The following is a 26,301-nucleotide window of genomic DNA, read 5'->3' on the forward strand; positions in this document are numbered from 1 at the left end:
TTATGGACCTGCTATTGCAATTCTTATTCATGTTAGTACATCCCATCTAGGTTTGGGTCTTCAGTGAATGAGAGAATATGAGCAAGAGTATGACCTCTATGTCCGTAATAGCGAATGCTGCTGACAACTTCTGCATACAAAATACAGCATAACATAAACAGGGAAACCGGAGGGAAGATTAAATTCTTGAGAGCTTCCAGCGAGCGACAGAGGCCTGTCTGTCAAAGGGTTAGGAGAGAGACATTTGATTGGTGACTCATCACCTTCTCTCTTGTCCCCACTATTGCATTTAAAAGTGCCTTTGGTGAGCTTTGGTGAGGCGTCTAATGTGAAGTCCCACGTGAAACCAAGGGAGTGAAATGTGGATGAGACATTGCACAACATGATGGGATGTTATGTCAGCAACGCGCAGATAAGTACTTATGCAATAGTCCATTAGTTGAATAACCTACTCATATTAGTGATTTAGAAAGAAGTCACTTCCACTCTTGCTCAGAACACTTTTCTGAAGGTCCAATTTATAAAAACAGCATGCTCCATGGTAATTGTGTATTTGGATTAGAAAATAAAGCCGTTACAATTGGCATTCCTGCACAGTCAGCACCTGTGATGGGCAAATAGCAAAATTTAGGAGGAGAAGTTCCCAATTGGATCATTAAGAACCCTAAATCTGACTTTGGATGCAGCTGTGTAGCTTTCATTGAAGTCATCTGATCCTCTGCATATATCACCATGTGTCTTTGAAAATCAGCTTTGGTAGTTGACCTGTAGCGTAAGATATGTTACTGTGTGCTTCAGCCGTATGGACGAGCAAGACTAAAATAATCTAAAAGTGACTGATAAGCTTCTGCACGTCGGTGGGATTTGCAGCAACTTGTGCCAATGCTGAGTTGATGAGATGGCAGAAAGTTAGTAGTGAACTTGTTTTTGTTGGAAAGCAAAAATCAGTTATTTCTTATCGCAGGTACCTGCATTAAGCTATTTATTTTGGGTAATAGAGGAGGAATGTGCTAAGGCACTCAGTGCAAAACGTTATAATTTAAGTGGAAATTAATTAGCATTCAGCATTTCAGACCTCTTTACAGAAAATGGAATTTGGGAACTTCCACAAGGAAATGGGTCTTGTAAATTGAGCAACATATTTTCCTTTCAAGGCTTTTGACTTAGCACAGATCTAAGCCATACAGACTATTGCTGGCACCATGCACAGCTAAAGAGATCTGAGGCTATTAGTGCCTAAATAGGCACTAGAAATTATATTACGTGGTGGAGATTGGCTAATGTAATTGAGCCAGCTAGTTGTTATGTACCTCATTTAATTATTTGACAAATTACTTGGAATCATGGCATTCTCGTTCCACAGCCTAGGCTATGCTCACAGTATGACAAGAATTAGTGCATGGGCAGTTATTGGTGGGAACGTATGTCTCTGTAGCTGGCTGCTGCTTTCTTAAATTACAAAATGAAGAGAGATGTGGAAGCATTAGAGATTGTGGAAAATAGAATGGTGAAACTCAGAAAGGAGTCAGAGAGGACTTGACTGAGATGAAAATTGGTACAGAGATGGCTGATGCTGCTTCATGTAATTATAGGAGATAATGTCGTGGACATAGCATCCTTCTCTTCTATTGAACCCTCCCCATAGGACCTGTAGGTCTGTGGCGCATTTGTTGAGGGGCTTGTAATGGGGAAAAATGATGGAATAAGCATGGCACATTTTTTCCCTCCCCTTGCACAGCTCCTTGGGTAGAGCCACTCCATCAGAGACAATTGGGGCCGAAGTTCTTTGAGTGTTAACCATCCTAAGACAAATCAGACTAATAAAATCATATGTTTCATAACAGAAAATGACTGCCATAGGCATCCGGAAGTCTGTTTTCTTCCAGCACTCTTGGTGCCTTTGTTATGGAGAATTTTCCCCTTTTTTGAAGTAGCTGGAAGCAGATTGGGTGGACCAGAAGTCTTATCCTGTCTGTCAAACTCCATATTTCCAAACAGCACCCAGAGAAATAGGAAGAATCAGTTGTCCCTCTTCTTATTTATCATCATAATCTGATCCTTTCTTCCTCTTCTTCCCAAAAGCTTGATGTAAAGCAGGAGTGAAGTACAACTTTTTACAAATCCTGATAAATGCAGCCAGATCAGTTTGTGTTTACAGATCAGCTCAGATCATGTGACCAAGAGTGCGATGCTGGACTCGGGAGGAGGTTGTTTCTATGGGTATGTCTGCACTCACCAGGTCAAAGCATTGATCTACCAGAGTTTGATTTTGTGCATCTGATTAAGATGCATGAAACCAACCTCCCTGGGGTCTGTGGCCAACCCCTTGTACTGCTCTCTTGAGGAGTAAGGGAGGCCGCCAGGAGAACTGCTCCCGTTGACCTCCCTCAGTGAGGACAGACCTTACAGTCAACTGCAGATACATCAATTCTAGCTGTGCATTTGCTGTAACTAGAATAAAGTATCTCCAGTTGACTGTAAAGTCTTGTGTAGACCAAACCTATGTGACTTCAACCAGATGTTGAATTAAAATCTTCTGACTGGCTTGGAGAAGTTTTGGGGTGAAGGGAAAAAATTACTGTCCTAATTTTTTCAGTGTCGATTGTAAATCCTTTTCATGAGTTTATAGTGAGATGCCTTGATAGCCAAAATATTCCAACTGACTAGCAAAAGCTCTGCGGATTGACATGGTGACAGTTGATTAACAATTTTGTGCTTCTTTTGGTGCAGTGGAGGAAGTTTTTCAGTTGACTTCATAAGTTTCCGAATGGAATGGCCTTGATTTATCATAAAGTCTCATAGTTGAAAAGAGACTTGTTTTTTTACTGGCATTACAGCCCTTCTGGTAAAACGAACTTGACAAGAAATACTGCAGGTGTCTTGACAGAAATCCTGCAGATCTAAGTGCTGAAAATTCACCTATATAGGTTCTTTGTTCTTGCACAAAGGGAAACACTCAAAAATTAGCTTTTTACTGCTGGCATTTAAAGTGAAATGTCACATTAATTGCCCAGTGCTGAGTAATGTCATATATTCAGTGTCTTGAGAGGTTGAATGCTCTGCTTCTTTGGTGGCCTTATTCCCTGGCAAACTGCAGGTGAAGAGAGAATCAAAGCAGGGTACAGATTATTCTGTAAGGGATCACTAGAGGCGTGTAATCTCCAAAATCCACAGTTCCCAAATCATTCCCACCATGGCTGACTGTACTGGGGAAAACTTGCAGAATTTTCTTTCCCATCTATCCCCCTCTCAGTGACTTGTCCTGGGAGGAGTGTTCTACCTCCAGGAACTGAATTCTGACCTCTCATATCACAACACAAGGCTCTACACACTACATCAGTGATAACTCGTTTCTCTGGGACGCTCCAAAGGTTGATTAATTCTACATGTAGCAACTTCTATTAATGGCCATTGCTCCTTCCTAATCTGACTAATCTTTGGGCTTTCATAAAAACACATACTAAAGATTCCAAACACTGGGAAAGATGTAGAGAAGAGAAGATCTGTTTGCAAGATCTAGAAAAAAAGTTTCCTTTGTAGGTGTATCAAATGATAGAACAAGCGTTAATAAATTCTGTACATTTCTCACAGGAGTGGAGGTGAATGACTGAGTTTTTCTGCACATTTTTGTTCAGATTTAACAGTAAACTTGCTTCAAACCATATTTAAGCTATTTTAGCGATGATCCTGTTTTGCTAGAGGAATGGGGGGCTTGCCAATACAGCTTAAACCTATGTCCATTTAAACTAAAATCCTCTTTTGGTGGCCAGTGCCAGATGCTTCCAAGAAAGGTGGAAGAAGCACGCAAATGGACAATTATATAACAACCTGAATACAGTTAATTACTAGTTTATTCCCTGAAGTAGGAATGGGCACCCATGAATAATGGGGGGCTGCGTGAGTGGCCCTTCTACAACTTGGTGAGCTGCAGCAGTCCACGGCCCACTGTGGTTCCACCTGCAGCCCTGCTGCCCCCCTGTCCACTCTCCTTCCCCCTCATTCATCTGCTGCGCCAGAACCCTGCACATACCTGCTCCTCAATGTCCCTCCCAGCACTTCCAGGGTGCGTGAATCACCTGTTTTGCGCGAACAGCTGATTCACCGCATTCCAGCTCTGGGAGGAAGAGGGAGTAGGGACAGCACAAATCAGGCAATTTGTGGCTCGTCCAAAAGTGGTAGGAGGGATGAGGGGGAGCAGGTAAGTGTGTGGCACTGGTGCCCCAGCGCATGAGCCACACATAGGGGAGGAGGGCACCCATGGGGTCCATGTGCCACAGTAGATTGCATGGAGCTCATGGGACGCAGTTTGCCGACCACTGCCCTAAAGCATGTTATTTTACCCATTATGTTTTCTTGATCCTAGTTTGTGCCACTGTGGATATTTTTCGTATTAATGTCTAATCCTTTTCAAAATCTTATTAAGCATACACCAATGATATCTTGTGGTTTGAGCTCTATAAATATTTAGATGTGGGTACAAGAATTCCTTTAGTTGTTTAAAATTTGGAGCCTTTCCATTTCACTGGGCAACCCCTTATATTTTATTATGACAAAGGTTCAGTATGGATGCTTATTTTTTGTACCATTATTTTGTATCTCTCACTCCTTGTGCTGATTTTAAAAAATACAGAAAATGCATTTGAAACTCTGGTGCAGAAGCAGGAGCCTTGATGCTAGATACCTGACTGTATAAGAGTGCATGGAGGAGTGCTGTAGCTGGTTGGTGCCTTGATATTCAAGAGAAAAGATTGGGGAGGTAATGCCTTTTATTGGGTCAATTTTTGCTGGAGAGAGAGAGCGAGAGACAAGCTTTCAAGCTCACATAGATCTTCCTGCAGTCACAACAGGAGCTCCATGTAAGCTCAAAAGTTTATATCTCTCACCCACAGCAGCTGGTCCCATAACAGATATTACTTCACCCGTCTTGTCTCTTGAGCAGGGATGGGCAAGATCTGTCCTGTGGACTGGATCCAACCCACCAAAGTCTTTTGATTTGACCCTCCCCTGCCCATGGACCAGCACTGCTCAAAGTGGTCGTCTGCTCCCTGTGGCTCTCTGTGTTGCAGAGGGGAGGGAGGGGGCTTTGTACAGTGCCCCCACCACTTGCAAAATTTTTGAGCTCCCAGTGGCTGGTTTCTAGCCAACAGGACCTGAGAGATTTTGCTGGTCTTGGGGGCAGCATGTGAGAACTACCCTACAGTACAGAGAGCAATGCTGGGAGCCTGCCTGAGAGTGTGGCTGGCTGGGAGCTGCTTCAGTGAGTGCCTCCTGGCCTCAGTGCACCTCTGGTACAACCCCGCCTCCTGTACTCATATCCCTCCCAGACCCTGCATCCCAACCCTTTGTCTCAGGTCATCACCCAAACCCTCTGCACCCGCCTTTCCCTCACCACAGGTACAATTCATGGCCAGACCCTGCACTGTGTCCTAACCCTGCCCTTCCCCCCACCTCCTGCCAGTCAGAATCCTCTCCTGGACCCTGTACTGCAATCCCCTGCCTCAGGTCACAACCCCCTCCATCACTTGAACTTGCTCTCAGATCCCACACTCTCTCCTGCACCCTAGTCCCACCCCAAACTTCCTTCTGCAGCCAGCTTTGGTTCTGGACCCCACATCCTCTCCATAGAAATGTGCAGCCCTTTACCACTTACCAAATTCTTGGAGAGCCCTCCTGAACAGAATTATTGCCCAATCCTGCTCCAAAGCAACCAGAAAGGGGGCTCAAGTAGTTTCCCTGATAACTGGGGACTTCTCCCCTCTCCTCCTGAGAAGACTCTTACAAAATGGTGCAATGGACTGTTCAGTAGATAGTATGGGACTGGCCAGATTTATTTGCAATATATCACTCTTCCTGGTTATAGTTTGCACAGCTAACCCCTTATTATGAAGAGGTCTTTGGCTGAGGTAAAACTGAGTTGGAAAACCAGAGTGAATAACAAATGTGCAGGAAATATATAAATTATATATAGAAACAAGTAAGGTTCTTAATATTTAATTTTCTAGCTCTATAGCTCTGCATCAAGACCTACAGTGAGAGCACAAAGGAAAACCCTCTTACCTGTAGTTCTGGTATTTATCTACATGCAAGATTGACATTAAACCAGTGAAAGGAATTTGAAAGAAGTCAAAGGGAATAAAATGGAAATAAATCAGACACTGTAGAAAGAAAACTAACACTGTTGCTTCTGCATTGTTTTCTGCAATTACATGAAAAATATATGCAGCTGGAAATAGCAGAGTAGAGGTCTGTATATTGCAGATGATTTGTTTAAAACTGCAACATTAGGTATTTTCTGAGCATTGGTTTGCAGGTGTTCATAGGAAGTACAGGTTGAACCTCTCTTGTCTGGTACCCTTGAGACCTCACACACGTCAAACGAGAGAATTTGCCAAACTATTGTCTAGCAGCATTGCCGAAGTTTCCACTGCTTACAGGGCTCTGAGAAGACATTTAGGGGTAATTTAGAGCTAAATAACAGCACAGAACTCTGAGAGGCAGGACTGGTGGCTGGAAACAAACTTTATGGGACCACAGCAACTGGGCCACACGCCTGGTTTGTAGTCGTCCTGCTAACTAAAACCATGCTGGATTATGGATGTTGCTGGACGAGAGTGTGCTGGACTTGAGAGATTCAACCTGTACTCTAATTTACTGTGCAATAAACCCTTGATATTATGGACTAATGGGGTGGGGGGAGGTTGTTCACTCTTACCAAAAGTCTGTTATATGTGAGGATTTCCCTGCCCACCTACCCCTGCGAGGGTCCCCCAGCCCCAGTCCCAGCCTTCTTTCCCTACACTCACCAGAGGAGCTGCTGGACCCCGATGTGTTGCTGGAGGTGCTCAGCAGGGCATGGTGCCTGGCAGTGCAACTGGAGGCACCCTGCCACACGTGACTGGTGGCGCTTCACCGCACACGGCCAGAGCTGCCTCGCCACATGGTCAGAGCTGCCTTGACACATGTGGCTGAAGGTGCCGTGCTGCACGGCTGGAGCTGCTTCACCACACACGGCTGAAGGCTCCGCGCCGCATGGCTGGAGGCGCCTCACCACATGCAGCTGGAGAGCTACTGCACAGCCTGGAGGAGCCGCCACTAGAACCCCCATGTATGCATGGCAACTCTGGTGGAGGAGGTTGTGGCTCTTCCACGCTGCACCAGCAGTAAGTCCTTTAATATTTTTTTGGGAGGGAGAGAGGGGGGTGATGATTTTACAGACCCCAGTGGACTTCAGGGACAACAGTGGGAGTCTGTTGTTATTGAAGTGCACTAAATCGGGGTCTGTAAAATCAAGAGTTTACTGTTCAGGTTTACAAAGGGCAAAGAGGAAGAGTAGAAAGTTAGGGCCCAATTAGGTTTGGTTTGGCCAAATCCTGAGACCCTTACTGGTTTTAACCCCATCCTTGATCAGGCAAATACACATTAATCTCATTGGGGTTTTGCCTGAGTGATAATTGATTAAGGCCCACATAAGCTTGGACCCTTACTCCACGATTCACTGCATAGAAAATGCATTGTCACATCATACCCTCCAAGCAACTGGTGGTGTTTCAGCCTTGTTAGTGTAGTGCTGCAGGGGCTCAGTTTGGGCTCACTATGTTCTGAAAACCTATTTTATATTAAGTGTTGGAATCACTTCTTCTGATTCTATGAAAGTCTGTTGCAATTGCTACGGTAACAAATAATATGGAAGAGAATTGTTTGAGGATTTAGATATTAGCTATTAGATATGTTTTGCATTTGAACTCCCGATGGTTTCCTCTCTGGGATTCACATGATTTGATTTCAGAAGGAGAATTCTAGGGATGCTTTCTGGTCCAAATCAGGCTGGGTAGTCTTCATTTTATGCTTACTGGCCAATTTTCTTCAATAGCTGCTTTAAGAATTGCCACAAAATTCCCATACTCTGAATAATCAAGTTCTTCCGAATTGCCAGAATTTTTTTGTTCTCCTGCATCCTTTGCCTTTTTGTGGAAACCCTCCGTTTACAAACTTTACATGCCATTTCTCTCTCCAGTAGTGTTTCAGGTTTCTTTCTTTAAAGGGATAGAGATGACACCACTCAACAACTGTCAGGTTTCAGAGCATGTCTCTGTCTGACTGTCTACAGGCTAACTCTAGGTATAGTCATGTGTTCACTGTGTAACATTTATTTTGGTGGGTTTAATATAAAATAATTAGAATTATTCTCACTAGATTTGATATAGATCAAAGTTTGAGTTATTAATTTGTCATAGTCCCTTTCAACTCTGTAGCCACAGAGCCTTGGATTAGATATCATTATTCTTAAAAGCTAAATGAAAACAGGACCTGCCAGCCCTTTATGCAAGAACTGTTCAGGAAAAGGTCGAAAATCATATTGGTGCCTCAGGGCCCAAGTATGAGTACTCAGCACCTGACAGCATTGAGCTTTTAATAAGCTATGCTCTTACTTTAAGGGGATAATGGGCTGTGCTGTTTCAAATTCTGTCATTTGAGTGGGGTATAAAATTTATGTCTTTGGTCCTGTAGCTATTAAAGAGCAGAAGTGATAACCTCGAAGTCCTAGCATAAGTAATTATATATAATCCATTGGAATGCCTTTTGCAGATTCAGTTGGGTGTAGTTTTCTTGACATTTGTGTAGTTCTGTAGCTAAATAACTAATGTTCTATCTCAGATGTGGCTCCATTTCAATGATGGATAAAGTTATTTCACTGAACTATTCCCGTCTATTTTACCTACTTTTCAAATTGCATTACTGCTTTGACACATTTGAGAGTGTGCAGTGAAATGGCAAAGAGGCAGTTGTTTAAAGATAACACAGATATCTACTTTGCACTTGAAGCTTAAAGCCATTGACATTTTTCAGGTGATCGTGAAAACAAGAACAGAATATCAGCCTGACCAGAAGAACAAAGGAAAACTCAGGGTGCCAAAAATTGCTGAATTCACAGTCAGTTTCACTGATGGTGTAACAGAAAGGTTAAAGGTAAGACATGGTCATTCTTTACTCGTTTACGGTGTCAGCTTTATCTATGGCAGAATAACTGATACAATTGGACAGTGAAAACATCAAAACTTAATGCTGTACTCACCACTAGGGTCAAAGAGTTTTGCCCTTTTAAGTTGTGCAGTGGTGATGTGGCATGTTGATCCCAGGAAATCAGAGGGACAATGTGGGTAAGATAATATCTTTCATTAGACTAACTTCTGTTGGTGAGGCAAACTTTGGTGTAGATGGAGCTCTTCTGTATAGGCTCCTTTTTTACGAAAGAACACAAATAGCTAGAGAAACAGGTTTCTGTCCAGGGGAAAAAATTGAGATTTAAAAAAAATTTGCATCTTGAAGCATGACCAAGTGCCAAATCTCAACATTTTTTAAAAACTGACAACCCCAAAATATTTTGGGTTCAGGTCAATTGAAACATTTTGGTTTTATGTTTTCTAAGTGTTTTGATTTTCATGTTTTAAATTAATACTTTAAGAACTGTAAGTAACCAACAGTTTGAAATCACGTTGAACAAAGAAAAATTAATTTCAGCATTTTAACACTTCTGAAACTTTTTACTAAAATTTGTGCAAAATGAGAAATTTGTCAGTCAGCCCCATCAATTAATAGTCATTTTCCAATGAAAAGTATGTACTGTCAATAATTTACCAATCAGCTTTCTCACAGCCAGAAAAGTGCCCCATCTGGTGAGGTACTGAATACCATTAGCTTCTCCTAAAATCAGACCCAAAATGTTTCACAACAAATATTTAATCACTTTTATCTGAGCAGCTCTAATGTTTTAATTAAAAAATACACACATCTTTACCGGGGGGCGCGGGAGTGGTAGGGACAGACTTCCCCCTGGCAAGAACCAGCCCCCCAAAATCAAATCTTTTCCAAGAGGGGGAGACTTCTTCTGGCGATAGTCAGCCCCCAAAATCTTTCTCACCTTTGGAGCCTTCACCATGCTCAAGCCAGGACATGGTGCTGTCTGGCTGCATGGCCTGCACTGCTGGCATGTGCTTTTTTTGGGTTGGGGTCTAGCCACGGGACGTGGTTGGGCGGGCGATAGACTGCATGGTGTCTGTGGGGGAGGGAGGGCTGCCTCTGTACAATGTGAACTGCAGAAAAGAAGTTTCTCAGCTTCTCCTACAAGCACGACGCCCACAGCCTAGCCACCAAGTAGTGTGGTGGGGCAGGGGCTGGTACCAGTGCTGAAAAAAATGTCAGCTTCTCCTGCTATATCCTGAGCAGGGAAGAAGCCACCACCACATGCTGGGGATTTTTTTCATGGCTAGATGTGATTGTTGCACTGATCATAAGGAAATAGATTGAAAATGGGCCCAGGTGCCCACTTCAGTTTCTTGGGCTTCCTGGTGCCTACTTCCGGCTCACCTGGAGAGCAGCGGAGATGGAAGCGGCCAGAGTGGAAAGCCGTGGGACATTGTGGAATACGCACAAGACACCTCTGGGCTACGTCTACACGAGCCCCAAACTTCGAAATGGCCACACAAATGGCCATTTCGAAGTTTACTAATGAAGTGCTGAAATGCATATTCAGCGCTTCATTAGCACGTGGGCGGCCGCGGCACTTCGAAATTGATGCGCCTCGCCGCCGCATGTCTCGTCCCGATGGGGCTCCTTTTCTAAAGGACCCTGCCTACTTCGAAGTCCCCTTATTCCCATCAGCTCATGGCAATAAGGGGACTTCAAAGTAGGCAGGGTCCTTTCAAAAAGGAGCCCCGTCGGGACGAGACGCGCGGCGGCGAGGCGCGTCAATTTCAAAGTGCTGCAGCCGCCCACATGCTAATGAAGCGGTGAATATGCATTTCAGCGCTTCATTAGTAAACTTCGAAATGGCCATTTGCGTGGCCATTTCGAAGTTTGGGGCTCGTGTAGACACGGCCCTGGAGGCCAATACAGTTGATTTAAATAAATGCTGTTTCCACAGTAGCATTAACCTGACCTTTTAAATTTGAACTTGGCACTATGCCAGTTCGCATGGTGGGTGTAATAATATTGACCTCATCGCATTCACAGTGGCATTGTAAAATCGAGCTAACGGCCATAAAATCAACTTTATCGTGTAGTGTAGACATAGCATAAGAGTAATGTGGATTTCAAATAGAAACACAATTTAGTTATAACTTTTCTCACTAACTCTGGAGACAGATGTCACTTTGGACAACCTCGTACGTTAAAATGGTACATTACAAATCACTTTTGTTTGTTTTAATTTTTGCTGTTTCGATTTTGACGATTCCACTTTCTAGAATGTTCATTTTTAACAGCATTTCTGTAAATCACTGTTGAATTGCTTAATTTCTTAATCAATTCACCACGTGGCACACCTGGGTAACTACAGTGATTTGATCTGAGCCATTTAAATCTGTGACTCATTTTCTGGTGGTCTAAGAATAAGCGTTAGTGGTCTAATTTTTTCGGGAGGCACCATGTACTCAGGGAATTCCATGAGGCCATATCATGCTGATTATGTTTACCACATTGCTATTAGCAATGACACGACTGCTTGGAACTTTTCATATCATTTCCACCAATGGCACCGCTATAGTGGCTTCAGCACCAGTGTAAATGTTAGCATAGCCAGGGCTCAGAATTATAAAATCCTTGGTCATGGAAACCACAGAATACAGGTCCCAGGGTGCATTGTGCAAACCACCAGTAGAAATAGATACTCCACATGGGCAACAGATTTACAGGGGGATTAAATACAGCATCCTGCTTGCAAGATTTGCATAGCGCCGGAGGCATCTAATAAATGAGATTGTTGTCATTAATGTAAGTAACAAAGTGTTACCATCTATTTAGAGCTCAGTCCTGTAGAACTAAATCCAGAAACAGACAGTGGAAGAGCTGATCTTAATTCTATTCAAGGAAATGACCCTAATATTTAAACACAAAAAACAAACAAAAACCAAAACAAAACAAAACAATAAACCCTCCAGGGACTTTTGATCCTTCTGTTTTATACATGTCTAAGGCCCATGCTTGTATTAAAAATGTCTGCCTGAGCGTGTAAGTCTGTTTCATCTTCTGTTACAGGGTTGCTTATTTTTCCTACTGCTCAATCCCCCAGACTGCTTCAATAGCACAGATCCTCTTCTTGATTTCTTTTGTCTCATTTTTGTATTTCTAGTCCATCTCTTTCCCTCCCTTGGCCATCTGCTCCTGAGCACTCCCCCCACATAGGGTGAATAGTTTGGCAGAGATAGGCCATAGGGAAGCCGGCCATGATACTAAAGTCATGTCAGGCACATCAATTAAATGTTTAAATTGGCTTTCCTTTTGTAACAGTGCAGGTTGCTGTGAACCCACACTTCTTCCTATGCAGCTTGTCAGTGCAACAGTTTCTTTTTAGAGCTATTTCCTTTCCCTTAAATCTATATGATTTTAATTCTGTGCTTTTCACTGTTAGTTATTAATCAGTCAGCCTCACGCCTGAAAGTGGATAAGACTATAAATTTATCCACGTGTTTTTCAGGAGGTTTCACATACTGTATTAGGTTTGTGGTATTATTTCCTAACCGAAATGAGCTAAGATAATAGATTGTTTTATTAATTTTTTACTGTTTTTTCTATTATGCTTCCTTTTTTACCTGGATACATATTTTAGGAAAGTTATTAAAAATACTTCCTTCTCATTATAGACAAGTCTATTATCTGATACTGATGAAATCATTTTGCTTTTGCTTTCTGTAAGAGAAAAGCAGAATAAATGCTTAACTTTTATTATCTCAGTTTCGGCTACATTTTTGAAACCTTTTTCTCCCTTTTTTTAAAAAAAAAAATCATGGAGATGAGATCCTGAATTTTTTTGTTGCTGGCTAGTTACTCTGTACAGCATTCCAGCAAGCCTCGTGTTTGAAATTTCATCCATGTGGCTTCATTAGTGCATAAATTAAAATTAGAATATTGGTGAGCTTGTGAACCAGATCCACAGCTGTACACTGGAGCAGAACCTGGCCATGTGTATCTTAGGCCAAATGAGTCATCCCATTGATTTCAACAGGAGGAATGATATGGGAAGGTGAGTGAGATGTAGGTCAACAGCTGATGTGTGTGGGGACGGGTGGGGGGTGTGTGTGGACATGATGAGATATGCGAGATGGTAACGAGGAGATTTCTCCCCTAATGTGGATGTATGTGTTATGTTACTGTTACTTGGTAAATCAAACATTATTTTTAAAGGATAAGAAACAAGGTGCCTGGGCTTTCTGCTTTTCTCCCTATGGGCAGCATCATTATCAGTTCAATAAATGTGATAGTAAGACAAAGTGAAACTCTATGATCAGTAATCACAAGTGGAAGGTAGCTGTAGGGATTCCATGTGCAGGTTTGTTACCCACCTGCTGCTGATCCTACTGGACTTGCCTCTTCCGCTGCCTGTTCCTTATCTAGTATGTCAGCTCCTTTGTCCGTGTTTGTTAAATTCCTCTCTGCCTTTGGTCACTTTGGTACCAGCAAGTTTAAAGGGAAAGGAGAAGGTTTTCTGAAGGTTTTCATTTCCTCTGAGCCACATAGTTACATCACAGAGAACATTTTTCCTTCTCTGGGGAAGTTTCAGGACCATATGTGCCTGACAGCTGAATCCTCAGATGCCCTTTATTTTGTCTTACTAGATCTCTTTTATGGACAATGCTAATAAATTATTAGACAACCCTCTGACATGAACCTGCCAAAGTTGGAATCAAAGCTAATATAGGAGTATCTTTCATCCATGGAGAACAGTACAGAACTGATCTCTTTAATTATCATAAAGTCTGGCAGCAGCAACTGTCCCTAGGCAATGACTCTTATTTCAACCTTACCTCTTCCTGGAATTTTAGATAGCTTCTGTAACTTGTCACTTCTAATATATGAGACTGTGTTTCTCTATAGCTCAGTACAGTGTGTCCTGGAACTTTGACCAATTAGGCTTTTATTTTTCAGCTAGATGAGTCACCTCATCCATAGTTTGACAAATGTTTAAGTAACTGTTTGTAGACAGGTCACAAGAAAATGAAGTTAAAATCATATTAAAGGAGAGCGGTCTATCCAAAAAAGAAATTCCTTTTTTCCTTATTTTATCTTTCGCCCCTCCAGGGAAGCAATGACAAAATGTTTCTAAACCTCCCTTCTGGACTGATACATATTTATCGAGTGCCTCTCTAAGCTTTTCAACTGCCCGTAGGCTGTTTTCCTCCCACTCTATGTTACTGAGATATTCCCAGCCCTTCATGAGATCCAAAGGGTGAGCTGAGGTTACAGTGATTACTTTGAAATACAGAATGGTTTGACGTGCTGTCAAGGTTGTCTTTATTACACTTTCTTTTGTTAAGTAAGAAAGCTATCATGGTGCAGTAGATACGATCTGGTGGTTTAATGCATAATCATAGAGGTACCCTAAGGCCTTGATAAGACAATCTTTCTAAAGAATTAGAGTGAATCTAGGCCTTAGTTATATCAGGTGAGGCTCACTGCTTTTATAGCCTATGACATTTCAGATGACAGCTTTAGAGAACAAGATGGCCGTGTGCTAATATCGTACAGTAATTTTGACATGGCCAGGTTATCATCTTTCTGTCAAACTCAGAACATGTCAGATGTTTTTCTGGTTTCAAGACACATTATTCTTCAAAGGTTTTTAGCTATTCGGAAGGTTGTTTCCTTTGCCTTCCTGCTTACAACTCTTTCAACCTTCCAGTTAAAAGCCTCTGGTTCAGTTACTGTTTGTAGCTCAGCTCCTGTCCTCCTTAACACAAGCAAATAACCTCATAATGTGTGTCCAGTGTGACTTCAGTAATCACTCAACCAGGGAGTGAGCAAACTTTTTGACCTGGGGCCACATCAGGTTATGGAAATTATATGGTGGGGCATGAATGCTAATGATATTGGAGTTAGGGGATTTGAGGGGGTAAGGGCTCCCATTGGGTTGGTGCTGGGGATGGGGGACGAGATGGGAGAGGAGAGAGTGGCCCCATGGTGATGTCACTGCCCCTCATTTATACTTGCTGTGTCATGGGATTAGGTAGCCCCCTGGTGTACCTGAGCTGATGACCATCCTTCATTATGAACTGCAAATTTTTGCTTGCACCTTTGGACAACATGAGGTTTGGCATGTAAGACCTCTGTGTTTACAGGGTTATTTTGTGCTCTCTGAGGGGAAAGTCTGGGGGCATTTCCTGGCCTCCCAATATTTCAATAATGAACATGGAACAAAATCTCTGACTATATACATTGATCTTACATTTCAACAGGATAGTAATGGTCCCTACATTAGGGCGTTTTCAATGAGATCTCACAAGGCACACTTGGCCAAAGGTTTATCATAATTTTGTAAAAGCAGTGACCACAATAGTATAGATGGTTATGCCACTGGTTGAAAACTTCTCCTATTAGCTCAGTCCTGGTGCCACACATGACAGATTCATGCTTGCTGTGTTTATTATAGGTTTTGTCAGCTCAGTAAATTTTATTTCTCCTGTGTGAGTATTTATATTGCTTTGAGAGTGCTGAGGTTCACGTTGTTTGTTTTTTTGAAATGTAGAGGTTTGTTAGTTATTAATGCTATGTGAGTCTTTGGTATTTGAATGATAACGAAAGTTTGTATTTTCTAGAACATCGAGAGATCTGGATCTTAGCTTGGGATTGGCAAAATATCTGTGGCTGGATTTTTCTTCTCTTGTTCTCCTCAGTTTTAATCTCTTATGTGAGGTTTCATCCCAGAAAATTGTACTTTATGTATCATCAAGTATACTATCATGTCATGCTGTAATTTGGCAAAATGCATGAAAAACTGCAGCATAAAGGAAAATGGGCTGATTTACTCAAGGGAGGAAGGTACAGGCTGGTAAAATTGCCTGGTTCTAGGAGGTTATGAATTGGGTGTCAGCATTTTGCTGCTACAGTAGGAGAGTCTAGGCTCATGAGAAGGTCAACTGGCAAAGTTAGAATATTAGTGATTGTTTATATACCATGCATATTAACTGTGTAAGGGACATTCCTGTAGCCCTAAGAGCTCAGACACTGGTATTGGTCTTTCACCATTAAGAAAAACAAATACCTTGAGCACCTTAACTGGCTCAGTGGAAAAAAGTTAGAGCAGGACTTTGCATCTGCCATCCTCATGGCCAATTGGGGGTGTTTGACTCTAGGCTTGAGAGATCTTGATCTCAGTGTTGGGATTATTCCCTTCCCCCACTCACTCCCATTCTCTTCAGGTGACAGATTAGCCCAGATATTAAGATGAGAGCACGGCTGGTCTTCTCTGTTACAGCAAGCTATTGTGCTGTAAAAATGGGAGGCAGAAACTGAATGGGCTTTGATGTAGTGAAAGTCCAATAGACAATACTGTATCCCTGGTGGAGGAAGGTTGTGGGAATTGAAGAGGAGGTCGGAGGACGAGCAGTCTCTTGCTATGTGGATTCAGCAGGTAGCTTTTTATCTTCTTGTCTTTTTCTTCTGTTGGCGGTCAGTCGATAATGAGTAGGACGTCTTCATGTCACCCTCCTATTGTGAGTCCATTGGTGGCTGATCATCACAGTCCTGGAGCCACAGGTCTTATCTCAGAAGGGGCAAGTGTTGGTAGCTGTTGGAGTGGGGCAGGGCAGTTTTGGCTGATCTTTTCTTCTTCTCCACCTCTCCTCATGTGGTGGGAAAACTGTGGTGGGTCCTCTCAAATTGTGCCACCCCCCTCAAGGATTACCACTCTGCACTGGTCCTGGTCAAGGTTCTCCCAAGTGTCAGCACCGATGCTGCACTTTTTCATGTGTGCCTTCAGCAAGTCCTTATATCACCTCCTCTGGTCCCCAGTGCTCCTCTGTCCTTCAACTCTGAAAACAGAATCTGTTTTGGGATGCGCTGATCAGACATCTGAACCACATGACCAGTCCAGTGAAGTTGTTGGTGAACGACAATGGCTTCAATGCTGGTCATGTTCAGCTCTTCCAAGTCATTAGTGTTCATGTGCCTATCCTCCCAAGAGGTATTTAGGATTCTCTGAGGCAGCGTTGATGATATTGTTCAGGTGCCTTCAAATGATATTTGTATGTTGTCCAGGTTTTACATGTGTACAGTTGCATTGGGAACAACCACAGCACAGTATACAAGGAGCTTTGTGTTGGAGCTTTTTGTAAATACGCTTGAATTTGGTGTATAGACGCATATGTTCAGTGTAAGCTTTTCTCCTTTGCTCCCATGCTTACCCTGATCCCCCATCCGTCCCCTCCAGTAACCCAGAATGACAGGCCTGGCAAGACTCCTACGCTATCAACAGGACAGGGCAACAGCACCATATAGTTCAACACTCAATTCTCAGGACTTCTATCCAGCATCAAGGGCTGCCCTCCAAACACTCATATCAGCATAGCAAAATAGTTTATTAGGTGAGCTTTCGTGGGAGAAACCAAAGCTCACCTAATGAACTATTTTGCTAGTCTTTAAAGTGCTACTTGACTGCTTTTTGTTTTGATAGTGTATAGACTAGCACGGCTTCCTCTCTGTTCATATTAGCATAGCATCAGATAAGTTTTGCCAACTTCCACAGGCTCTCAGTCACTACCATCGTCACACTACAGCCCCAGCAACACACACATGCTCATCTGAAGTGCCGGAGCTAATCATCTCCAGGATTAAATGAGATGGGAACTGGTGACAGTGTCTTGTATGAGGAGCTGTTTTTCTGCCTTGCCTTGGCCACGTTGTAAGACTGATGGTTTCCCAAGCCCTTCCTGGATGGGAGGGGTGAGGTGAGGGGAAAATGAGCGGGGGATGCACTGAAGGTTTTCCCAGGATGCACCTCTTTTGCATATATATTTGGATGTGTTTTTCTTTCCAAATAATACTTCTACATTGTACCGGTAGAATCTGACAGGTAATTGAAAAAGGCCATTAAATAGGTTTAGGTAATAAATTTGGGGACAGAGACGATGCCAGCCTCTGTGTTTGCACAGCACCCAGCACAATGGGGCCCTTATTCTGGTTGGCCACTATGTCAACCTTTTCTGTGCTGTGTCTTCCTCTTCCACCCACTTTCTTTTAGCTGGGATGTAGCCCAGATCTACCCCTCTCCCCCATTTAGTCATATTGAAAGAGTGAGGTGGTTGTTTCCTCCAAGCTGAGATACCCTGGGCTATCACAAAATAAACATCAAATTTAATTTGAAATCTACCTGCAAATCTAGTTCACCATACACGGGTGAAAGTAACTTAAATTGCTTACGGGTACTATCCTGTTACATGCCTGCCCCTACCTTTGCTGGCACAGGGTAGAGCAGTTGCAATATGATCACACCTGTAAGAAACTGCAGTGGGATGGAGTGTGGAGGGCTCAAGGCAGAGTGTGGCTGCAGTAGTCAGAGCAGGGGGCTGTGGACAATCGGTCAGGGCAGAGGGTGTGTGGGGACATCAGGGCTGGGGACATGCGTGGTAGTCAGGGCAGGAGATGGGAGGAGAGGGTGAGGGGGACCCTGGGGCCAGGTTACTCACGACGGGGGAAGGGCTGTGTCTTCAATTCACTCTAGGTAGCAAATTCTTACACAGACCAATTTTCAACACTACACCAGTTCTCAGCAGCGCACTTGGGCTAGCAATGAGTATCTGAAGCTCACTCCTGCAGGCACCGTGCGCTTACATGGCCCCTTGTCCAGCATATCAGGCCTCAAGGAGAAGGTTAGTTTGAAAGGCTCACTCTGGAGGGGATGATGGCATAACTAGGTGGCTTCATTTTTATTTAGTAAGATTGTGATACCAGAGGAGATTGCAGAATTCACTAGATCAAACATCGGAGAGGTAGCCGTGTTAGTGTGGATCTGTAACAGCAACAAAGGGTCCTGTGGCACCTTATAGACTAACAGAAAAGTTTTGAGCATGAGCTTTCGTGAGCACAGACTCGCTTCATCAGATGCTGGTCTTGGAAATCTGCAGGGCCCAGTATAAATAAGCCAGAGCAAGGGTGGGGATAACAAGGTTAGCTCAGTCAGCAAGGGTGAGGCTTACTACCAGCAGTTGATCTGGAGGTGTGAACACCAAGGGAGGGGAAGCTGCTTGACTCCCTCTTGTCTGGCCCTGCTATCGCTCTACATTTCATTCAACACCTCTCTAATTAATTGCTGCAGAAAAGAGTATTCTTTCACTCTCCTGCCTTCCTTCTCTGCCCTTTGCACTAGAGTGGACCTTCTGGAGTTAGATTCAGCAGGGGACTTGCGAAGTAAGCTGTGCTCTTTCCATTCAACTTTCTTGCAACATTCACTGAAAGTGTAGCTTTGTATGTCTTGGTCATTGCAGGTGGCATTCCCAGGTTTAGTGTGGCAGCAGTTAGTTTTAGTAGTGAACTAGATGCTGTGCACTTGAATATAGATCCTCCCCCCATGTGGCACATCTTTCTGGAGTTTTCAGTAGGCCAGAAGATGTGTTTTTGATCTGCAGGCAATTCCAGCAGCTCTCTGAGCCCAGGTTTAGATTTCTATCCTATTGACCCTTAGAACTGCTGGAGAATTAAAGCAAAATACAGTGTGATCTGATATTCAGCTATTTTTAAAATCGAACGGGGTGGTGCTACCGTAGATCCTAAATTGTACGTACTTGTGCTTTATTGCATATACTAGCTGCCTTTCCTGACTTTCTATTTTGCTGTAGCAAATAGATCTGTATTTTCTCTTGTCTTAACACTGCCAAGCTGCTCTAAATAGGTTAAGGGAACAGCTTCTAAGCATAGATACCATGGGGGGGTGTACGAAATTAGTGGGGGCCCTACAGTCCAAATAATAATAAAGTGTATATCTTGCATTCCAGAAGGATATCTGAATACATCTCTGCATCTCCTTTTGCTATGGTAGTATGCAGGAATTCCGTACAAAACCAGTTGCTGCCTTAATTCTTTGTTTCAGCAATTTCCTTACCATAGGGTCCCATATCTGCTTCACAAAACGTAGAATCAAGTTCTCCAGCGAGAGCCATACGATCCCTCAGCAGGACAGGCAACCATGGACCAGCATTAGGCCCTGTTTGAGAAGCTGCTCCCACCCTTTCCAGCCAGCCACGCAGGTGGGGGATGTGGTTATGAGAGCTGCATAAGTGCACTGCCTCCTGCTTTAACTTCATTGCACTTCTCACTCCTGTCATCCCTCAGAGCAAGAATGTGAGCTCTGCTCTCCATTGTAGTGCAGTGAGCTACAGTTGAGCCCCAGGGGTGATTATTTTTAATGCCAGTTTGGTCGGCATAATGCAAAAGGCTTGACAGAACTGGTTGCCATAGTATTGCCAAGGCAAAGGCAGACTGCAGTACTGAAGCCTTGTTTTGTTTTCTACTTCCATCCGCTGATCATCTCCTAAGGCAAGCATGACCTTTAGATTTTAGTGCCATTTCTGTGCCAGATGTTCACAGCAAAATCTGGAATCGTGAGAAATTTCCCTAATTTGGGGTTTTGTTCCAAACTTGAAACTCACATCAGCTTCTCAGAAGATCGGGGAGCATTTCAGGGTCCAATAAGGTCTCATGAGGAGATTTTCCAGGCTGAATGAAGCTGGTGAGTCCCTTTCAGAAGAACCTGGGTGGTCTGGAAGAAACAGAACTGTACTAGACATCGGGCTCAAGGGTGGTAGTGCACTCAGGAGTGGCAGAGCAAAACAGAGTTGGGTAGAAAGAGGATCACGCTGTTTGTTATCCCCAGTAACCTCGTCAGGAGCCAGTAGCCACCTCAGGAGAAGAGAAGGAGTGGCCTGATCATCATCATACCCTTAGTTTTCCTGAGGTCACTTCTTGTGGCCGTCCCTCTACGGGATGTGTTAGCTGGTCCTTTGTCTGGTTTTTACAACAAAGGGGTAGGTCACCATTCTGCAGCTATTCAGGGCATGTCTTCACTACAGGCTGGATTGACAGGCAGAGATCGATCCAGCAGGGGTTGATTTATCCTGTCTAGTAGAGATGCGATAAATTGACTGCTGAGCACTCTCCTGTCAACTCTGGTACTTCAGCATTACAAGAAGAGTAAGCAGAGTCCACAGGAGGGCGGCAACTGTTGACTTGCTATGGTGGAGATGCTGCATTACGCAGACCTATGTTGATTTCAATTATGTTGCTCATGTAGCTGAATTTGCGTAACTTGGGTCAGTGGCCCACAGTAGTATAGACAAAGTCCTGCACCCCACATCAAAATTTAGGCAGCAGACTTTTACCATGTAACATCAGGCAGAATGTAACTTTCAAGACACAGCAGTGAAATGTGTCACGGAGACTTCATTCTCGTTACCCACTCACTTGCTTTTGGTAAATGGATAAAACAGAAGTTTTCCAGGGCCAGGAGTCTACCTTGGCTACAGCTGGTTAGACAATGAATATTCCCTCAGTGTGTGACTGCTAATTGGCACCAGCAGTCCTGAATGCAGATAGTTTCTATTGCATGTCCAAGATCAGAGTGTGAGAACATCAAATCTTTCAGAGCACAAAATCTCCTGGCAAATATCTAGACATTTGTAAGGGATTAGATATAGAAAATGCATCAAAGGTTTTTGGGCAGGAGTAAAGCAGGACAAAATTCAGGGACATTAGATGTAACTTTCATTCAATTACTATGCTTAGTTAAGTACTATACAGGGAAATGAAGACTGCAGTCCGTTAGGGTGGTTGTTAATAATGTTGTTTAATTGTGAGATTACTCACATGCCATTTTAACATATGTAGAGTAATATTATCCCTCTTTTGTAGGTCACTATTCTCATAAGTCTGGCTCTTGCATTCCTTGCCTGCATAGTCTTTCTTGTGGTATACAAAGCCTTTACTTATGACCACAGTTGCCCAGATGGATTTATTTATAAGGTAAGAGATTCCTGCCTGATGAATTATCGGAAATGACAGAATCTAACTGACATCATGATCAGAGTCCAACAGAACATTTATAAGAATGTGCTGAAACAGGGTCAGTATTTTGGAAAATATGGACTTCTATATGCTTCCATCAGCCCCTGTTTAATGTGTCAGGATTAGCTGAATGTCAGGATTAGATCTTTGTCAATGACAGAAACAAATGTCCCTAAATAATCCCTCTGATTTTGAATGAATGCACTACAGCTGAATTTTTGGTTTGCTTGCCGCAGTTAGTCAAGTGATTATGTTTTCTGGCATAAATGTTCGTGCAAAACAAATTTCAATGGTGCATGCACAAATGGTCCACAGATATTGATTCTGAAATTTGCATGTGCAAGTATTTGGGAAGCATGCTGTTGAGCCTCATCCAGTTAAGGAACAGAAACAAAACCATGTGACTTTTTTTTTTTTTGATTGATCACAACTAACCAACAGTTTGAATATCAGATATTGATTGAGAACTGTTTGCTTACTCCACAGAGTTCTTAGAAAAGTTTGCAAAACAATTCAGTGACTAATGGTTTAAAGTGAATGAATTCATGGAGGCCCTAATTGTTTGGGGATATTCCGCAAGCAGGAAAAGAAGTTCAGTTAATTGATAAATTATTCACTGTGAACTGTTCTCTTAATGCACATAAAATCAGACAGGAGATGAGTCGTGAATTTGGATCCACATATCAGAATGTGAACTTTCTCAGTGTTCGTGCACTTTGGATTTATTGTTCTGCTCTGGTCTTGCCCTTCTTTAAGCAGATTGAAATGAGGCATTGGGGTAACTGGGAGGCTCAGGGCATGATAATTATAAATGAAGCCCTTCACCTCTAGGTCACCACTATTAATCTGACCAGGTTGGATCAAATGTTCTTACCAATTGTTGGCTCTTCTGTGGCCTTTTCAAAGCAAATTGTTTTTTTCAGCACAGTTCTTAGTGGATAACTGTCCATAGTATAGAGACTGAACTCCCTGTCCATTTCTAGGGGTGGTCTTCCTTCAGGTCAGAGATAAGGCACAGTAGCAGGGGAAGATGTAAGAAGCTTACGTTGCCTCTGCCTGGCCTGCATCAGTTCTAAGGATTAATACAGAACTTCAGTCTGCAGGGCTGTCAGTCCAACACTTTGTGAGATAAGCTATGTCCTCTGTCAGTATTGCTGGCAGTTGCCTGATCTTAGTGCATTCCTGTGCAGCTCCAAAGCAGCAGGCACCCCATGAGGTAATTCTGGTTCTGTTTTACCGAATGAAGGCAGTCTTAATCAGGGCTGCCACTTCCAGCACATTGTGACATCTGTTCACCTGGCCTCAGTGCTTCCTGCTATCCAGCGTTTCTGAGTATTCCCCAGGGTATGTATCAATGGAGGTAGCACATGTACCATTGGAGCCTGTGGCCCAATCTCTATGAGTCAGTGAGATGAGTCAGTCATTCATCTGAAAAAGATTTAAGCGTTTAAAATAAATGTTAAGTAATGTGACGGCTGCTTACTTGTCCTGCTTTCCCCTCTCTCTCCAGCATAAGAGATGTATCCCAGCATCCCTGGATGCCTATTACTCAGCACAGGATTCCAACTCCCGGGGCAGATTCTATACCGTCATAAGCCACTACAGCATGGCTAAGCAAACCAGCTCACGGTCTGTATCACCCTGGCTTTCTTCGGGATCAGTAAACCACGAAGCCAAGGCTGCCAAGACAGAAGGCCATTAAAGCTACTCAATGGTGACGGGAGGAGTTGGGAGTGGGGAAACACCATGTCTATGAAGTTTCGCTCTGCTTCAGAGAGGGCACTGTGCTAACAGCACGACAAGAATAAATGAAACTCAAGTGCAGGAGTCATCTTAATTGATATTACTTTACGTGCGTTGTTCTCGTTGGTTTGTAACTGAGTCAAGCTCTTGTACAAAGGCATGTTTGATGTTGGCTGTAACTTATGATGTAAAAATATTTTTAAAATCATTGCTTAAATATTTGTTAGAAAAATAAATTAAAAAACAAAAAAAGCAAATTCAGAAAACAACCAGAGAAGATGGAGTCAAGTAAAGAGAATCTCACAGAAACTGTCTCTTTGGTAGAAAGCGGTGACCCGAGAGCAGTGTGTAATGGAAGAACATTGGAATAGTTGGTTTGATATGCAGGGGTAGGATGTAGTATTTTACAAATCACATCACTGGGCAGTTAAACTTGCCAAAGCAGAGCCCTTTTACTGGCAAAAGGAGCTTCACAAAATACGGTATCAGCATTAGGTTGTGACTAGAGAAATATACATGCATTTGTGTACACACTGAGGCCTGGATTAAAAGCAGAAAGATCCAGGGATTTGGAACACACAGGCATGTACTGGAGATCTTCAGTGAGTTTTTGAGGATTAAGTGTTAGGGACATAGAGCTGGAGAAGGAAGCTGTTGTGTTTAAATCACTAATTGGCTCTTCAGCACAGGACTAGGGATCAGGCTCTAGTCCCAGTTCTATAACAGATTACCTGTGTGATGTAGGGCAGGTCACATGGAACCTGATCCTTTGAGATGCTGAGCACTTCTTTGTGGAATGCTGAAACAAACAACTTCATTGTAAATCTAGGATGCTTTGCACCTCGCAGGAGAGGGGTTAGCATCTGAAAGGATCAAGCCCCCTCTGTGCCTCATTTTTCCTTTGTCCTTATTTCATAGACTCTATGTATGTGGGGATTGTGAGGGTTTGTCTCTTGGTAAGTAAAGTATTTGGAAAGTTCATGATTAAAAAAAAGTGCTATCAAAGTTCAAAATATTAGTTGACCTATAAACTTATGACCGTAAAAACAAACCACAAGCTGAGTTCAGCTCTGTGCAACCTTATTAAAACACATCCCAGTATCTAGCGTGTAAATTAATCTGAGCAAGCATGTCTGTTTCGTAAGACTTAAGCAAAAGGGGTTTTCTTTTCCAGAGCTGCCATGGAAAACACAGCAGTGTGGCAGTAAAAACACTTGGGATCACGTTCAGCCTGAGTTAAAGAAAAATAAGCACCAGAAGCAGGACAAAACAAATGTTTGGGTTTGGACGTTAAGGTTGGCATTTCACCCAGCCTGCTGATCAGATTTTTGGGTATTGTGGGCTAGAAACAGGGAGCCAACCCCCCTGGGCAGAGTTTTGTCCTACATTACATGCACACGCAGTTCTGAGGAGCCTAAATGGGACCATCCAGCTGTAAGTGGGACAGAACTGAGCTGACGGGAGTCATGATAAACAATTGTATGGTATAGCTAAAACTGTAGTGCCAAACCCCATCGTCTGATTTCCCCCCCTCCATACATCACCTGTAAATTCATTTCACACTTGCCATGTAAAAACCCCACCACAGAAAAGTCAAAACTCCAACAAACTACTGACCAATTTATAATTTTGTGGTGTGCGTTTTGTCAGTAGGTAGCAGAGACTGAAGTATTTTTGGTGTAATTCTTGAACTTTTCTGACAGGAACAATAAAGCTACATGTGTCTGAGAGTCTCAACTGCCCTGAAGGGTTTCTTTTGTTTCTGTCCTGTTGTGCTGTGAAGAGAGAGGATCAGTGGGAGTGTGTGTGTGTATGGAAGTGCTGGGGGTGGTTGTGGCCAAGGTCTATTCTGCATTGCTTGTCATATAGAAATATTTGGAGGCTTCAGAAGTCATTCAGAACTTACTTGCTGGTCTGGGGAAACCTCACATACCTTTATTGGTTTGCTTGTTTTTCAGTTGAAAAAATACCCTTCAAATAAGAGCTCGAATCCTACTGTCTTTAGAATGGGTGCATGCACTGCATCATCGGAGTCCATTATATGAGGCCCCTTTTCCACTGCCCTGGCAAAATAAAAGGTCAGAATGTAACCTAGGACTACCGCAGCCTGCATGGCACTGGCATATGGGTTCAGTGCCATTCCTGATCCCAGTTCCTAATGTAGGGAGCAGGTCAGGGCATATAGGCTGGAGGCGAGGAATAGAAATGGAGAATAAAAGAAGGGGTGTGGCCAGAGTATACTTCTATGGCTATTCTGTGCTAGGCCCTGGGAAGCACAGTGTATATGAGAGCAGTCTTTTGGCTACTCTGATTTATACCAGGACTAGGTATGCTGTCAACTGCCTCAAGTTTAGAGGAGAGCACACAAGCATCCAACTCTGACTGTCTCTTTAATTTCTGCCCTAAGCACTGAAAAGAGAGAATTGAGGACAGGGTATAACAATTTTTACAGGATTGAAAGATATTGCTGGTTTAACTGGTAATACCCCCACTTCAAGTACACAGAACATTTTTCAGACTGGTAGAATCATTCAAGGAAACTTTGTCAGCGGTGTATTCTGACACCCTTCCATGGACACCAGTGGGAGGGTGGTCTATGTACGTACTGTTGGATTTGGCGCTATAACCATTAGAAATGTTACAAAAGAATGGCACATGCAATGGCATGGGCATTTACTAAAACTGGAGATGGGCTGTTCCAAGAACCTGGATCTGGCCACCCTTAAGCTCTGG

General features: G+C 43.1%; 1 protein-coding gene across 2 annotated transcripts in view; it reads left to right on the forward strand.

Moving 5' to 3' along the window:
* NSG2 (neuronal vesicle trafficking associated 2) overlaps positions 1 to 25,299 on the forward strand; it is a 78,375-nt gene extending 53,076 nt beyond the window's left edge. For both annotated transcript variants that reach the window (XM_075009519.1, XM_075009520.1), the window contains exons 4-6: positions 8,848 to 8,967; positions 21,673 to 21,783; positions 23,336 to 25,299. In XM_075009519.1, coding sequence (XP_074865620.1) covers positions 8,848 to 8,967; positions 21,673 to 21,783; positions 23,336 to 23,527 — 423 coding nt within the window. In that variant the 3' untranslated portion in view covers positions 23,528 to 25,299. The remainder of the gene's footprint in view (positions 1 to 8,847; positions 8,968 to 21,672; positions 21,784 to 23,335) is intronic.
* The last annotated feature ends 1,002 nt before the right edge of the window (positions 25,300 to 26,301 follow it).

This window comes from Carettochelys insculpta, chromosome 15 (genome assembly GCF_033958435.1).
Source record: "Carettochelys insculpta isolate YL-2023 chromosome 15, ASM3395843v1, whole genome shotgun sequence".
Taxonomy (NCBI): Eukaryota; Metazoa; Chordata; order Testudines; family Carettochelyidae; genus Carettochelys; species Carettochelys insculpta.